Source organism: Ctenopharyngodon idella, chromosome 10 (genome assembly GCF_019924925.1).
Source record: "Ctenopharyngodon idella isolate HZGC_01 chromosome 10, HZGC01, whole genome shotgun sequence".
In the NCBI taxonomy this organism is placed as follows: domain Eukaryota; kingdom Metazoa; phylum Chordata; class Actinopteri; order Cypriniformes; family Xenocyprididae; genus Ctenopharyngodon; species Ctenopharyngodon idella.
The window spans coordinates 14,259,555-14,276,244 of NC_067229.1; the positions used below are offsets into that span (position 1 = coordinate 14,259,555).

General features: G+C 33.4%; 1 protein-coding gene and 1 long non-coding RNA gene across 5 annotated transcripts in view; both read left to right on the plus strand.

The window, feature by feature from the left end:
* Positions 1–83: 83 nt before the first annotated feature.
* On the plus strand, positions 84–1,304 carry LOC127520046 (uncharacterized). The gene is made up of 2 exons (XR_007932007.1): positions 84–628; positions 1,029–1,304. It is a non-coding gene; the product is annotated as an uncharacterized LOC127520046 (long non-coding RNA).
* Positions 1,305–5,423: 4,119 nt separating this feature from the next.
* The window catches only part of lrp1ba (low density lipoprotein receptor-related protein 1Ba), a 275,419-nt gene continuing 264,152 nt past the window's right edge, over positions 5,424–16,690 (plus strand). For 3 of the 4 annotated variants that reach the window (XM_051907800.1, XM_051907801.1, XM_051907802.1), the window contains exon 1: positions 5,424–5,718. In XM_051907800.1, coding sequence (XP_051763760.1) covers positions 5,634–5,718 — 85 coding nt within the window. In that variant the 5' untranslated portion in view covers positions 5,424–5,633. The remainder of the gene's footprint in view (positions 5,719–16,690) is intronic. The other variant, XM_051907803.1, reaches the window with a different exon arrangement.

Here is a 16,690-nt window from a genome sequence, read left to right on the forward strand (position 1 = left end):
CTTACATATTAAAAAGAAATTAGATTTATTTTAATACACGTTTTCACGTGGCATACTGTATAAAAAAAAAAAAAAAAAAAAAATTAATCGACTTTAACGTAGGCTACTCGTTTAAGTGTAATTTATGCAATTTTAACATGAAAGCGACGCCTACTCATGAATAATTAACGAAGCAAGTCTGAATAAGTACTTCTAAACTTACCTTTTTTTTTTTTTTTTTTTTTTAATGAGGCTTTATATGAAAATAAAGTTAGGTTTAATGTGCTGTCCTTTTAAAAAGTTAAACTTTAATTAACGTACTCGTGTAGACGACGTATCAGAAGGGACCTCCGTCAAGGCACGCCTACATTGTAATAATTAATTTACATAATTATATTAAAGTGCCAGCAGGCAAGTCTAAACAAGTCTCTGTAGGAGCAATAAATTAACGATATTAAATGTAAGTCTAATACATGACTGTGATTTTAACTGCGATTTGTTTAATAGATATATAATGAATCAAGACAAGAGTTTGGAAAAAAGCTTATTACACCAAATTTATTTTTTGTTTACTTTTGCATTAAGGCAGTTCTGGAGTGTGTGGAAGAGGTGTGAACACAAGGTGGCAGTGTTGTGACGTGTACATATGGTAATTATGATATTATATTATATTACTACTAATTATATTATATTATTTTTTATAGTTAATTAATTAGTTCATGATGTGTAAAAAATAAAACTGACGTATGATATTCTGACGTAAGAGATCAGAACGAACCTGTGATATCTATTTTTGCTTTATCAAGGTGAAGATATTTGTAATTACTGTGCATATGTTTCCTTGGCAACTGATCCAGTTTTGTTTCAGCGCCAGTTCACTGTCTTCATTTATAATGCAAACCGCACAATTGTTGCCCTTTGCTTTTTTTTTGTGGTGTTACAGATGCCTGGAAGTGTCTGTAACCCCCTCCCGGCAATCTCTTTGTTTCAGTCAGCAGAATGGAGTGTAAATTGGTTTCATGAGTCTGTTTTTGCCTTGTTCTGTACAGGATTGGTCATTTGTGTCTGCAGGCAACAATCAAGTACAAGACAGTCAAACTGAACAACTTGCACCTCGGCAACAAAAATAGAACCCAAAATAATACTATGTGCAGGATGCATACTATTAAAAACATATGATTATATAATCATATAAAAAAGACTATAAGGCATGTATAATCAACACAGAAATAGTAAGAAGAGTATTTTTTTCCAAACATAATCCAAATTGGTGTAAAAATTCAGTCTTTTGGCAGTCTGATCAAACAATAAATCAGATGTTTTATTTTATGCAATGCAATTCAATGGACACCTAATACATACTGCAGAAACAGAGTGCTACAGTATATGCTATTCTGAACATGGTTTAACGTTGGATGTCAATGAGTGACGGTGCTTCTGAATTCCTGTAGGGAGCAGCATTTCACAGCAAACTATAATGATCAACTGATCAAATGTTAAAAAAAAAAAAAAAAAAAAATATATATATATATATATATATATATATATATATATATATATATATATATATATAATGTAAATATTTCCTTTTAGCATCACGTCATCCAAGTTTGGACAAAAGGATGTTTGCAAATTTTATGTATAATAATAATAATGATGATAGTAGTAGTAGTATTGACATACAAAAAATAATTATACAATTAATAACAATAATAATTCATTATTTAATTCATATATGTGTGTATTTGATGTATAGTAGTGGAAATAATAAATGTATTAAATACAAAAAAATTTTATATTATTAAATTATATGCACACATACACATGAGTATTAACTGTTGATATTATTATTAAATACAAATACATTCTTATAAATATAAATATTTAAAATGGAATTTGTATTTGTTTTGTATCTAATAATACAATAAATTAGTAAAACAAATACATTAAAATATCGATATATTAAATAACTATGAATATTTTATTTTTAATGTATTTTTATGAATTTATTATTAGTGCTGTCAAACGATTAATCGTGATTAATCGCATCCAAAATAAAAGTTTGTGTTAACATAATATACTGTATGTGTGTGTGCTGTGTATATTTATTGTGTATACAAATACACACACATGCATGTATATATTTAACAAAAAACATTATATTATAATAAATATATTTATTATAATATGTTTTTTGTGAAATATAATATAATTAATATATATATATATATATATATATGTGTGTGTGTGTGTGTGTGTCTGTATTTATATATACATAATAAATATACAGAGTACACACACATACAGTATATAATGTTAACACAAACTTTTATTTTGGATGTGATTAATCGCGATTAATTGTTTGACAGCATTATTTATTATAGAAATTATTAATACAATTTATAAAAAAAATATTATTAATACTTTTGTGGGTAATGACATAAATAATGGTTTAGTCATCTGTAATTCAGTACAGATAAGTTGTTCCAGATATTTTCAGCATTCAATAACAAACCTTTGTCCTGTTTTAATTATTTACCAAGTAACAGCCAGATTTTAGCCTCATGCGAGAGGTGGAAGATGACTTTATGACCTTAGTACCTGTCCATCAATGTGAGTAAGGCGGTAGGAGAGAGAGAGACAGACAAACATAGGGCTGAATGGATAGACGGAGATGGACTCAGAAACACAGGCCTCTTTTGTGCAGCTTGATTGAAATTCTGGGGCTTTTGGAGTCACAGGCCATTCTAGAGCTGTGGCCAATTAGGAAGTTGGGAAACCAGGGGTCTGTGTCTGGTTGAGCTAAGGAAGAAGTGTTTTTTTGGGAGAGAATGCCATGAGAGAGCACTCAAACACAGCTGAGTGACATATCCTAAAGTCTCCTGAGGTTTTTAATGGGTCAGCGCCAGCCTGAATAAAAGATTTCCACCAACCACAGGCATCAAAAATGGAAAAACGATACAAAAATAGGAGAAAACGAGTTGCACCTCACAAAAATATGTGTTTTCTATTTTGAGCTTTATATTAACCTCTCCGTGTTTGTGTGGACGCTCTGTAGATGGCAGTAAAACACTCTCGCACAGGAATGGATGTGTTTTATAGGCTCACACTGTCTGTCACTCACTCCCAGGCTTATGTACAGCTTTTATTTATGATAACTGGGTAATAAAGACACTCTGTTCTTCTCTCTTATATTGAAACACAAAGATTGTGAAGGATGCTGTTGCTCACACGCATCCATATGGCTTCCTTATGTGGTGATCTATGCTTTAAAATCGAGGGCAGCATTATTGTCAACCACTGAATGTGTCCGGAAATGACTTTGTACCCAAGAAATATATGGCTTTGACAGTTGCCTTGGCAGTTAAGGACATGCTTGCTGAGAAAGTTGTTTGTAGCACTGCAGTTTGCTAAAAAAAAATAAATAAATAAAATAAAAAATATATATATATAATATTATATAACATAATATTATATAATATCATATAATATTATATAATGTAATATAATATCATATAATATAATATAATACCTATTTTTTAATAAAAAATATTATTATGGTTATTTTTCCCTACTTTTGCATATGTTTAGCAGCTTCACGCATTGTCTTAATGAACCTAAAATGTTGTGCAAATTATTCAAGAAAATCGCCACAGAGCATCATGGGCAATCCTGGAAATGTCAGGCCAACTCCAAAAGAGTTTTGCGCAGACTCCGCCGCTCATTTCCTAAAAATCTCATTTTGAATTAGCCGCATGCCAAATGAAAAGGAAAACCAAATTTCGGTGCGTTTTCACATGAAACTCATGAATTGCAGATGTTTTCGCGCTAAGACGCGCTGACGTGCTAGAGCTGGATGTTTCACACGTTCTGTGGCGCCAAGGACACCTGCTAAGATTTGAGGACAAACATGGCAAAACTGAATTAAACCGCGAGTTTATTGCATCATTGCGTGTCTGCTGGCGTGCCCGAGTCCCTTTTGAGTGGAGGTAATGAATTCATCCACTTTAAAAGGCAGCGGACTTGGCCTCCATTTCTTCTGTATAAGCATAATGGTGCAAGAAACCAACAATCGCAAGGCTTTATGCCTGCATTTCTTGTTAGCCTACATCTTGTAAAATCCAGATAAAGGCATCAAAAAACCTCTGCCAGATTAACTAGCTGCCAGAAACATGTTCCTGAATCAGATTGATAGAATTAGATTTCATTGAATTACATTAGCTTTGGTTTCTCTAGTCACGTGCATAAAGCAACAGGCGGCTTCTCACGGTGTTGTTTATTGTTTTCTTGGCGTGGGACTTTATGGTGAAGTATTTTATAGTTTGTTTTCCAAGAATTGTTTTCAGCGCCTCGAGTTGAAATCGATACACCCAAACCTGTGGGCTCCAGAGACCCCAGAGAACGGAAGACTGACGGAGGTGGTCTGCTTTTACGACAGTTGGGCCTTATGTACATTGAACTAGCTGTTATCTCTGGACTTTGGTGGACAATCTCTAGGTTTATGTTATGAATAATTTAAAAGGATGATTTCAGAACTGTGTACTTCACTCATACACACACACACTCACTAACATTTACCAGATAGATTAGTTCGTTTTAGATCTATCTATCTATCTATCTATCTATCTATCTATCTATCTATCTATCTATCTATCTATCTATCATGTTTGGTTCATTATTCTGTCTGTTATCCGGTCTATCGTTCATTCTGTCATTCGTTCTGTTTATCTCTATTCTTTCTTTCCTGCCTTCCTTTTAGTCCATCATGCTTTCTTATTTTCTTCTGTCAGCATCCATCCTTTCTTTCTCTCTTTGTTTTCTTTCTTACATTCTTTTATTTTTTCTTTCTTTTTCATCTGTTGTCTTTGCATCAATTGTCCTTCCTTCCTGTGCTTCATCCTTTCTGTATATTTTCCTTCTTCATCCTTTTTATTCTCTCTCTCTCTCTCTCTCTCTCTCTCTCTCTCTCCTTCAGTCATCTATCTATCTATCTATCTATCTATCTATCTATCTATCTATCTATCGACAGTGTCCAACATAATCAGTGTTGTGATAGGGTTCTCTCTCTCTCTCTCTCTCTCTCTCTCTCTCTCTCTCTCTCTCCCCTTCAGTCATCTATCTATCTATCTATCTATCTATCTATCTATCTATCTATCGACAGTGTCCAACATAATCAGTGTTGTGATAGGGTTCTCTCTCTCTCTCTCTCTCTCTCTCTCTCTCTCTCTCTCTCCCCTTCAGTCATCTATCTATCTAACTAACTATCTATCTATCTATCTATCTATCTATCTATCTATCTATCTATCTATCTATCTATCTATCGACAGTGTCCAACATAATCAGTGTTGTGATAGGGTTCTCTCTCTCTCTCTCTCTCTCTCTCTCTCTCTCTCTCACCCCTACCGTTGTCCTATCGCCCGTCTCTCCCTCTCTCCCTACCATCCTACCTCGTTATCCTCAAACGGAGGCGCACGCAGTCCGTGTTGTCCGTACAGTCACACACGCACGCACACACACCTGCGGGAGGAGCTGCGCTGCAGAGCGGAGCGCTGCGGGGCGTGAGACCGGCTTCGCTCACACTCAACTTGGGCATCATCATCATCATCATCGGCGCTGGCGGATAACGGATCTGCTCGGGACTACATCCAGCCACGATGTCCGACTTTATTTTGGCATTTCTGAGCATGTCGGGATTAATTCTGCTGGTTAAAACGCTGACAGTGGCTGGAGTTGAGCAAGGTAAGACATTTCAAACTCCGCTTTATTACAGTATATTTTTATTTATTTAAATGTATTAAAATGTTAATAAGTATTTTAGCATAAATAGGTATTAACTATTGAAATAAAACTTTTGGATAGATAGATAGATACTTCCTATCTATCTATCTATCTATCTATCTATCTATCTATCTCTTTTTTTCTTTACTTATTACATGACGTGTGAGAAAGAGCCCTGGCTGACTGAAAAATCAATAAACCTGTCAGTTAAGTTACTTTCTTATTTGTAGAAGTTGTAGTTGAAGGAAATAGTTTTTAACAAATTGTTAAAGTTGTAAAAGTAAATATTTTTAGAGACCTTTCTCTGATGGTTCTTACACACTCCTTTATCAAGAACCATCTTTCAGGCTCTATATGTTTCTTTGGAGATGATAAAAGTTCTTGCAGTTCAGGTTTCTAGAGTACCCCCAACAATGCACATTTTGGATGTCTGCCTTTTTTGAAACACCTGATTTATTTAATCAGATCATTAGTAGAAGCTGCAAGACCTGAACTGGGTGTGTCAGATAAAGAAGAAAAGAAACTTAGAAACTTATAAAATGATGTTTTGGGATCATCCAGGACCAGAATTGCATCCATATTTGAACGAACTAGAGGATATAAAGTTGTTTGTAGAGGATATAAAGTTAGAGCTAAAAATATATATATTATAATATATATATATATATATATATATATATGTATATATGTCTTCATTTGCAATAGTTTATGGTTTAACTCTGGTATGAGTGTCATTTTTTTAATAAAAGCATCTGGCTGAGATTGTCTGCTAAACTGTGACTCCCTGGTGGCTTTTAAATGCGGTGTCATCTTTGTGTTTTATTAGGAATAATAATGCAGTGTGTATGTGTTGCACTGATTCATCAGATGCGCATAACAGAAATGACAGCACAACTATGAACAGTTTAATAGGCATAAGAGCAAATGCAACCCAATGATTCATCATTAAAAGGCATCACGGATACCTTAAACTGGCAACCAAACCCACAATTACCTCAACTAGATATTTTATTAACCCTCATTTTTAGTTTGAAGATGTTCATGACTGTTTTAATAGTTGCTTTTTAACATTAAATATCAGATTTATTCTTTATTCTTGATGATATCCTTCAAATGTCCTCCATGAAAAATGATAATAAATTGATTTTCCATCTGCTAAGTTTCTCTAATTTTTGACAAAATTTTGCCTAATTTGTGATCCAACAAAGGGTTAATGTTTCAGTAATATCTGAATGATGCTTTTGGACTGCTTTTTCATACATACAAATCTCAACAGAACATGAGGATTGACTTGAAAATAGATGCTCTCCATGTTGAGAGAAACATTTCATGTGGGGTTTGGTACAAAGGGATGGTGTGTAAAGTTTATTAAGCAGCCAGACATTCAATAAACTGTTGACAAAATATGGTTACCATAAACAAATCAACCAGCGCAACAAGTGCAGCTCCCTAAGGGCTCCATTACTGCAAACCGAAAACATTAATGGCCTATAGACTGAATACTTAGTGTGGTAAATGTGTCTCTGCCAGTGTAATGTTGACTAGATATTTCCTTTTGGGTGGTATATCAATCTGTCGGATAGAAATATGCCATATTATTAACACTAGACCAGAACAGAGTTTGTGTTCCATTTGATACATAATGTGATTGTGGAGTTATGTGACCTTCATATCATTGTGCTTGTTTTGTAAGAGTTTATCATCAGCCAAACTACTTCATTGTTTGGATGCAATTTTGCAACATGGCAGACAGGCATTAGATTTATTTTAAATGGAATCAGGTGGCGTTGTGGTTCAGGTGAAAATTTTGGCTTTCATTGTGATTCTGGAAACAATTTCTGGTTAAAAAGGTGTAAATTTATGTAAAGAATGAGGATTTTGAAATCACACGTGTGAATGATAGCTATTTGGGCTGTTGGGTTGGTTACGAATGCTGTTTTCCTGGGATAGGCCTTTGTTGAATGTCAGCAGTATATTAAATTTTTTTGTATTTGTTCAAGACTCATGACTCAGTTGTGAAAGACATATTGGTATGAGAAATGTTCCCCTCTCGTGTTTGATTTCTGTTTTGGCTGCGTAGATCTAGTTACCACAGTTTGGTCTTGGTTTTATAATCTGTTACTAAAGTGAAATGATGCTTATTTTTAGTAATGTTCATTATGTTTTGGGTGTTTAGCTTTATTAAACAGATCTTAAAATGACCGCATGTGAAGTCGGAGTACTTGTTTTTGAGAACACATTGTTTGCACATGTGCCTAAGGGTCAGGACTATTTATCATTAGGACATGGCATTAAATTTTTTTCCAAAATAGATGGTTCATAGCTCAAAAACAGCCGCAATATTAGATGACATTGACTGTAGTACAAAATGTGTGTTTGGAGTAATAAAGTGTAAAAATGTTTTGATAATAAAGCATCTGGCAGATTCAAATGTGAAAAAGTTTTTGTGTGTGACAGTACCAGTCAAAAGTTTGGAAACATTACTATTTTTAATGTTTTTGAAAGAAGTTTCTTATGCTCATCAAGCCTGCATTTATTTGATCAAAAATACAGAAAAATAAAATTGTAATAAAATACTATTTATTTCTGTCATGCAAAGCTGAATTTTCATTAGCCATTACTCCAGTAATTCAGTGTCACATGATCCTTCAGAAATCATTCTAAAATACTGATTTATTATCAATTTTGGAAGCAGTTGTGCTGCTTAATATTTTTTTTTAACCTGTGTGATTCAAGATTCTTTGATTAATAAGAAAGTAAAAAAAAATAAAAAATAAAAAAGAACAGCATTTATTTAAAACAGAAATCTTTTGTAACAATATACAATACCGTTCAAAAGTTTGGGGTCAGAATTTTTTTGTTTCTTTTTTTGAAAGAAATTAATAGTTTTATTTAGCAAGGATGTATTAAATTGATAAAAAAAAAAGAAAGAAGTGACAGTAAATATTTATATTGTTAGAAAATATTTCTATTTAAAATGAACTTTTTATCCATCAATGAATCCTGAAAAAATGATCACAGGTTCCAAAAAAAAATATTAAGCAGCACAACTGTTTTCAACACTGATCATAACTGAGTATCAAATAAGCATATTAGAATGACCTGAAGGATCATGTGACACTGAAGACTGGAGTAATGATGCTGAAAATTCAGTTTTGCATCACAGAAATAAATTACATTTTAAAGTATATTAAAATAGAAAACATTTATTTTAAATTGTAATAATATTTCACAATATTACTGTTTTTTTTTTTTTTTTTTTTTTCTGTATTTTTGATCAAATAAATGTAGGCTTGTTGAGCAGAAGAGATTTCTTTCAAAAACATTAAAAATAGTGGTGTTTCCAAACTTTTGACCGGTACTGCATGTGTACCTTATATTTGAAATAATATACTATATGTGAAATAAGTAAAATATGGTAAAGATTACTTAAAGGGTTAGTTCACCAAAAAATGAAAATTGTCCCATGATTTATTCACTCTCAAGCCATCATAGGTGTATATGACTATCTACTTTTAGACGAACACAATTGAAGTTATATTAAAATATATCCTGGCTCTTCCAAGCTTTATAATGGTAGTGAAGGGGGTGTGAGATTTCGAAGCCCAAAAAAGTGCATCCATCCATCATAAAAGTAATCCATACAACTCCAGGGGGTTAAAGAATTAGTTCACTTTAAAATGAAAATTACCCCATGATTTACTCACCCTCATGTCATCCTAGGTGTATATGACTATCTTCTTTCAGACAAATACAATCAGAGTTATATTAATAAATATCGTGATGCATCCAAGCTTTATAACAGCAGTGAACGGGACCAAAAAGTATGAAGCCTTCTAAAGAGAAGCGTTGCAGTTGTGTAAGAAAAATTTAACACAAAGTAAAATAACTAGCTTCTGCCAGACCACCTTCCATATTCAACTTATGAAGAAAGTGTAACGACTCTTGCAGTTCAAAACGCTTACACTACGTCCTACGCCTTCCATAGTCAACTTACGTACGCTTTTTTCATTAGTTGAATACGGAAGGCGGTCTGGCAGAGGCTAGATATTTTACTTTATAACTTGTATATGGATGGATATAAATATGGATATTTTCTTACACAGAGGTTTTGTGTCACTTCAGAAGGCCTTTATTAACCCCTCGGAGCTGTATGGAGTATGTTTATGATGGATGGATGCACTTTCTTGAGTTTCATACTTGTTGGTCCCATTCACTGAACATTTGATGTGTATGGCACACTTACAATGGAAACACTTCAGGATTTTTGAAGTCGTCATCTGGTTGGTTGAATTCTACAGGGTGTCCGGCAGACTTGTGTGTCGTGTTTTTTAACGGTCCGCCTGGAAACAAATGCTGACGCCAGTCTCCTCATGGGCGATCTTTGGCCAATGAAAGCTGCAATAGAGTCCAGACCTTCTGTTGTCAGTCTGAAGGTCTGGTCATGCGAGACTATGTTTTACTGTTTTCACTAAATAATGGTATTTATTGATTTCATAATTATTGGTAAATTATATGATAAATCAATAAATTTACACACTCTGTCTCTCTCTCTCTCTCTCTCTCTCTCTATATATATATATATATATATATATATTCTGGGTACTTCAGTGTAATCTAAAAAAAATCAATAAAAAATAAATCAAAATGACAGTTTGAATTGATTCGCAGAAAAGTGAAAAATCTAATCTAACACTGTTTTTGATTCTATCTAGAAATGCTCTTAAACAAAACAAAAAAATCTCTGTGTCTCAGATTTTCAATATATCTCGAAGCTTTAGTGTGTATGTTTTCTTCATGGTCATCTCAAGTGCCTGAACTTTGAGTTCTGCAGCCTGAGGGTTTCCTACAGTACTGTCAGTCAATTCAGCTGCCAACTCTTGAAGGGTCTTCTACAGCCGGCAGCCTCCATAAAACACTGCGTTCAGGCACCTGCTGAAGGCTATGGCTGATGATTACGGCTTGAGTATTCCCTCTTCATGGTTTCTGTCTACTGTAGTTTATTATTGTGATTCTTTTAGAATGAGATTTAAAACAGGTATGCAGCAATATATCTGTAGTTGCATGATGTAGAATGCCATACATTTCCCATTCCTCAAAACGGCCAAGCAATTTCACAGTATCATTTATATTTCAGACATTTGAATGAATGCCAGGCTCACCGGTCGATGATGTAATCCTTGCCATCCAGTTCCTTACGTCAGTTTGACATAAAAATCATTCAGAGTACAATCCCACCAGCGACTTCTCTGGCTAGAACCATTCGTGTCTTGTTTTTTTGTTTTGTTTTTTTAATTGCTTTAGTTACAAGTTCTAGGCTTCATTGGCTTTTATACTCCTAAATAAAACGTTAAACTAAGTAAAATATTAATAATGATAAAATGTTGGTCTCACTTTTTTATTTTCTATTTTTTAATCGTATTTTAAGGCCCATTCACACCAAAAACGATAACTATAGCGATAACTATAGCGATAACTATATTAGCGTCCACACCAGAGGATGATACCTTTCTGTTTATTTTAAGCATGCGCTGCAGTTTTGTCATCTTCTGCTTTAAATGCTCAAGTTGTTTAAAGCAGGATGGATTCTGATTGGCTGTCAATGTTTTTATCGTTCATCAGCAAAAAAATATTTTCTAAAATTGATTCCAACAATATCTTTTCTCTGTGTCGTTATAGCTGTGGTGTGGAATCTGCTATTCTTTTATATTTAGAACAATTTTTAGAACTATATATTTATAGTTATCATCCTTGGCATGAACAGGCCTTTATACTTTATTAGTATTATGTAGCATAAAATTCACCTAGTATGAATAATAGTTAGTTTTAAGCACATCAGATGTCTAAAAAATTGCTTTTTTTCACAGCTTTTACAAAAATGTGTTGACTGCATTTGTCAAGTTCAACCATTCAACTCAGTTACCAAAGTTACTGTAAGAAAAAGAAAAGATTTAAAAATATATTTAAATTTTAATTTTAATTCATGGGAAATATGAGTTTCCCATAAATTAAATCAAGTTTTGGTCCCAAACTAAGTGACAGCTTAATTTAGGCTAAATTTGCAACCCTGTTACTTATCCTGTTGATTTTTTTTTTATTTTTTATTTTTTTATTTAATACATTGGAATAAATACATTATTATTGTTTTTTTTTTTTTTGTTTTTTTTCATCTAAATTTTATATTTATTTAATATGTAATTCTAGAAAATTGCTAAATATATTTAAACTGTATTTATACATGTCTGAAACTTTGGTAACATGCATTGAAATAATTGAAAAAAAATTGTTGAGAGAATTTTTTCTTTTTTTTTTAAGAGTTTCAGGCCCTGTTTGGACCATTTTGTGGAAAGTGCCAATTCATTACTGCAAATGCCCATATTTGCAAAGGAAATCATTACTTGGCGCGTGACAGCCGTATGAACCTTCAGTTTCAATGCTAATGGACTATTGTAGTCTTGGAGATGGTTTCAGTTGTGTTTCTAACCCATTAGCGAGAGTAAAAATTTCTCCCTCTATCACAGAGTGTCTTTGATCCTTCAGATTTATGGAGAGTGACTCCAGTAAGGAGGAGTTTTAACTCGCCGCTCATGGGCGTCTTCATGCATCAGAGGATTATGTACTTCACCAAGTTTTCACGGCTATAGCCTAATTGATATTTATGGTAGTATTTCTGGCGCCTAATTTACGTCCATCATATTTCTGGATATTTTAAAGATGCCGTATTTAGAAATTCAACAAATTTTTTAATGGCATGTCATACTGCTGTCCGTGCAAGCAATGGCTAATTAGTCTAAATCTTGAAATGCAGTCTATATCTAGATCCATATATGTGATATTTTTAGTAAAATTTGCATAAAATGAAGGCAGTACAACAACAAATACATTGTTGTTGTTGGTTTTTTTACGGTAATGAGAATGAGATTTGCATTTTGATGATTTTTATGGGTAGGACATGCAATAATAAGAAAATAATGTCATAATGCCAACATAAAAAAATCTAATGTCAACATGTTTTTGACTAGTTTTGTAGGATATATCAAAATATAAAAGAACACTTTTTATCTCTTATAGCCATCTGTCATAAGAAGAGCTGAGAGGTTTTCTGCTGTCTTATGTGCTGAAATTGTCCTTTTCTGATAAATCAATTATTACTCTAAAGGTTTTAGCCCCGCGTTGGGCGCCACGTGACTTTGGAGTCACAAAAGTGTCACTGTTGCACCTTACATATTGTACTTGAATTTGTTGTTTTCAGTGTGGCAATTTGGGCTTGTCGTTGATGACAGGGATGGAGACTAGTGTTTATCAGAGCACATTTGTTGTTGTCATGCTCCCTTGAAAGCATTTCTGCCCTTGTTTGTGCCCTCTGGACTTCATCTGAATGTATAGAATAAAATGTGTAGAAAGCAAAGCAGGCCCGAGACTACAAGAGCTGCAAAAATCAAAGGACACACAGTCCTACTTCCATACCTGCATTCCACACTCGCACACCGATCTGACGCATTCGATTACACTTGATAGCATCCCTTACTATCTCTGGTCTGATACCTTTCGCTGTCAAATATGCCATAAATATCGAAGTGATGAAATGAAAGCAGATGTTTGCAGGAGAGACGGCGTGGTTGGAACTCGTATGAAGCACCTATAGGCCTGATGATTCCCAAAGGCGAAAGCGCTCTGATGTGATGCTTTTAACTTCGGTGAAGAACAACAGGGGGTCTTTTAAATTCAGATCAGTACTGTCACTGCTTCTGCACAGACACAAATGCGCACAAACACACTCGTTGATGCCGTTAATGCGCTCAGATACACATTTTGTTTCGTAAGTGTTCAAATGTCATCATTAACATCAAAGAATTGGTTCAGCCAAAAATTCCTTTTCTGTTATTATATATTCAATTTCATGTCATTCCAAACCCGTATGTTGTTATTTTTGTCTGTGGAACAAAAACTTTTGAACAATGTTCACGCAGCTCTCATGTAACAACTCCATGGTTGTCAAGCTCCATAAGATGCACTAAAAAACTGGTCCATATGAGTTTTGCACAATATTCCAAGTCATATAATAGCTTTGTGTGAGGAAACGATTGAACATCTTCCTTGAAAATGGGTTCAGATTAAAAAGTTTGTTGAGTTTTTAGTATTTTTGATAATTAGCATATTATTGCGCATGTAAATATGTCTATTGATGCCATAATGCCATTGGTTCACAAAACAATTCCAGTGCAATTGGTTCTCAACACTTTTAATGTTTTAATGACTTAGCCCAGTTTATTAAAGGGTTTTTTTACGCTTAACGAGTGCCTTGCCTTAACAATGATGCCAGTTGGTTTGTGTTGCATGCCAGTTAAAATGTGTAGAATCAAGAATTGCTGTGTAATTTATAATTTGTAATGGATAAAACTAAAACTTTCCGCTCAAAGTATAGCATACTCCTTTATATGGATTATATGGAATTTTATCATACAAGAGTTTTTTTTTTTTAGAAGTTTATGTTGTCGTACACAATTTTTTTTAAAACTGAAGAAAGAATGTTGGATTGTGCAAACAACATTTTTGAAAAGTGTTTCTTTTTTTAATCAACCTATGAATGGCATACTTAGTGTTAAAATCGCTGTGCAATTTATAATTGATAACTGATGAAATTTAAGACTTTCAGGTCGAAATATATGGATTACATTTATTGTAGTTTTACAATAGTTTAACGATAGAATGTTACAAGCCAGTTCAAATGTGTACATTTGAGATAATCAATGTAATTTATAATTGATAAATAATGAAATTTAAGACTTTCAGCTCAAAATATACAGCACACTTTGTACAGACTGTATTTATTGTACACTTACGATATTTTTATCGTAGTTCAAATTGTTGTACGCATTCGTTTTTAGACTGAAGACAGAATGTTGGATTTCGCAAACAACATTTTTGGAAAGTGTTTCATTTTATTTTTTTTATTTTTTACTTTTTTAAATCAACCTACGAATGCCATATACTTATATATAGTGTTAGTGTTACATGCCAGTTTAAATGTGTAGATTCCAGAGAAACACTGTAATTTATAATTCATAACTAATGAAATTACATTAAGCTCGAAATATAGCGCACACTTTGTACAGATTGCATTTCTTGTAGTTTTACGATAGTTTTATCGTAGTTTATGTTGTCGTACACATCTTTTTTATAACTGAAGACAGAATGTTGGAATGCACAAACAACATTTTTGAAAAGTGTTTCATTTCTTACACTTTTTTTTTTAAAGTCAACCTATGAATGTCATGCTTAGTGTTAAAGGAGCTGTGTGGAATTTTTTGACTGTACATTTAAGCATAAAAATACCACAATAAGTTCGCAGATATTTAGGAAACATGTTAAGTTTACATACTCGTTTCTCTGAAAAACAACACGACAACCTGTTATTTTACTTTGAAACATGCGTTTCATGTTGGAATGTCTTTTTTTGTTTTGGTCTGTGTGATCCCACCCACTACCAATTTACCAAATAGTATTTCGACACCTCACAAATATTTTGAATTTGGACCACAGTACCCATTTCAACCGCCAACTCTCAATATTACACACCTTTAATGTTACATGCTACTTCAAATTTGTAAAAAACGATAATTGTTGTGTAATTTATAATTCTCAATTGATGAAACTTGAGACTTTCAAAATTTATAATTTATAATTCATTTAAGTCTTAAACTAATGAAATTTAAGACTTTCAGTTCAAAATATGGCACATACTTTGTACAGGCTGCATTTATTGTACTTTTACTTTTACACTTTTTTTCCCCCATACTTAGGCCTGGATTCACAGACAGGGTATAGATTAAGCCAAGATTAGACCTTAGTTTAATTAGGACATTTAAAGTAGCTTTTATAAATGTGGCCTAAAAAAAAAAAAAAAAAAAAAAAAAATGGATGGATGTGCATCTTGAGACAAAACAACGACACTGACATATTTTAAGATATATCAGTGCAAGTTGCTTTCAGTTAAAAAAGCTCAAACATGCATTTTAGTCTGGTACTCTGGGCTTAAAGGGTTAGCTCACCCAAAAATGAAAATTCTGTCATTTATTACTCACCCTTATGTCGTTCCACACCTGTAAGACCTTCGTTCATCTTCGGAACACAAATTAAGATATTTTTGGTGAAATCCGAGGGCTCAGTGAGGCCTCCATAGACAGCAATGCCATTGAACCTCTCAAGATCCAGCAAGGTACTAAAGACATATTTAAAACAGTTCATGTGAGTACAGTGGTTCTACCTTAATATAATAAAGCGACAAGAATACTTTTTGTGCGGCAAAAAAACAAAATAACAACTTTTCAATAATATCTATTGACGTCCAATTTCAAAACACTCCTTCATGAAGCTTTACGAATCTTTTGTTTCGAATCAGTGGTTCGGATCACGTAAACGAAGCCTCATTTACTGAAATCACGTGACTTTGGCGATCCGAACCACTGATTCGAAACAAAGATTCATAAAGCTGATCGCTTTATAATATTAATGTTGAACCACTGTAGTCACATGAACTGTTTTAAATATGTCTTTAGTACCTTTCTGGATCTTGAGAGGTTCAGTGACATTGCTGGCAATGGAGGCCTCACCGAGCCATCGGATTTCATCAAAATTTGTGTCTTAATTTGTGTTCCGAAGATGAACAAAGGTCTTACGGGTGTAGATCGACATTAGGGTGAGTAATAAATGACATTATTTTCATTTTTGGGTGGACTAACCCTTTAAGTCTTGTCTGTGAAACCAGTGGAAAATCACAAAATTACCAAACAAACATTAACAAACAAAATTAACATTGATTATTGACTCCACATCAGCACAATGTAGCAGATCACATGAAGCAAATTTCAGTCCTTATTTAGACAAAATTTATAGACTTGTTTGAGATTCAATATTCTGCAAGTTTCGTATA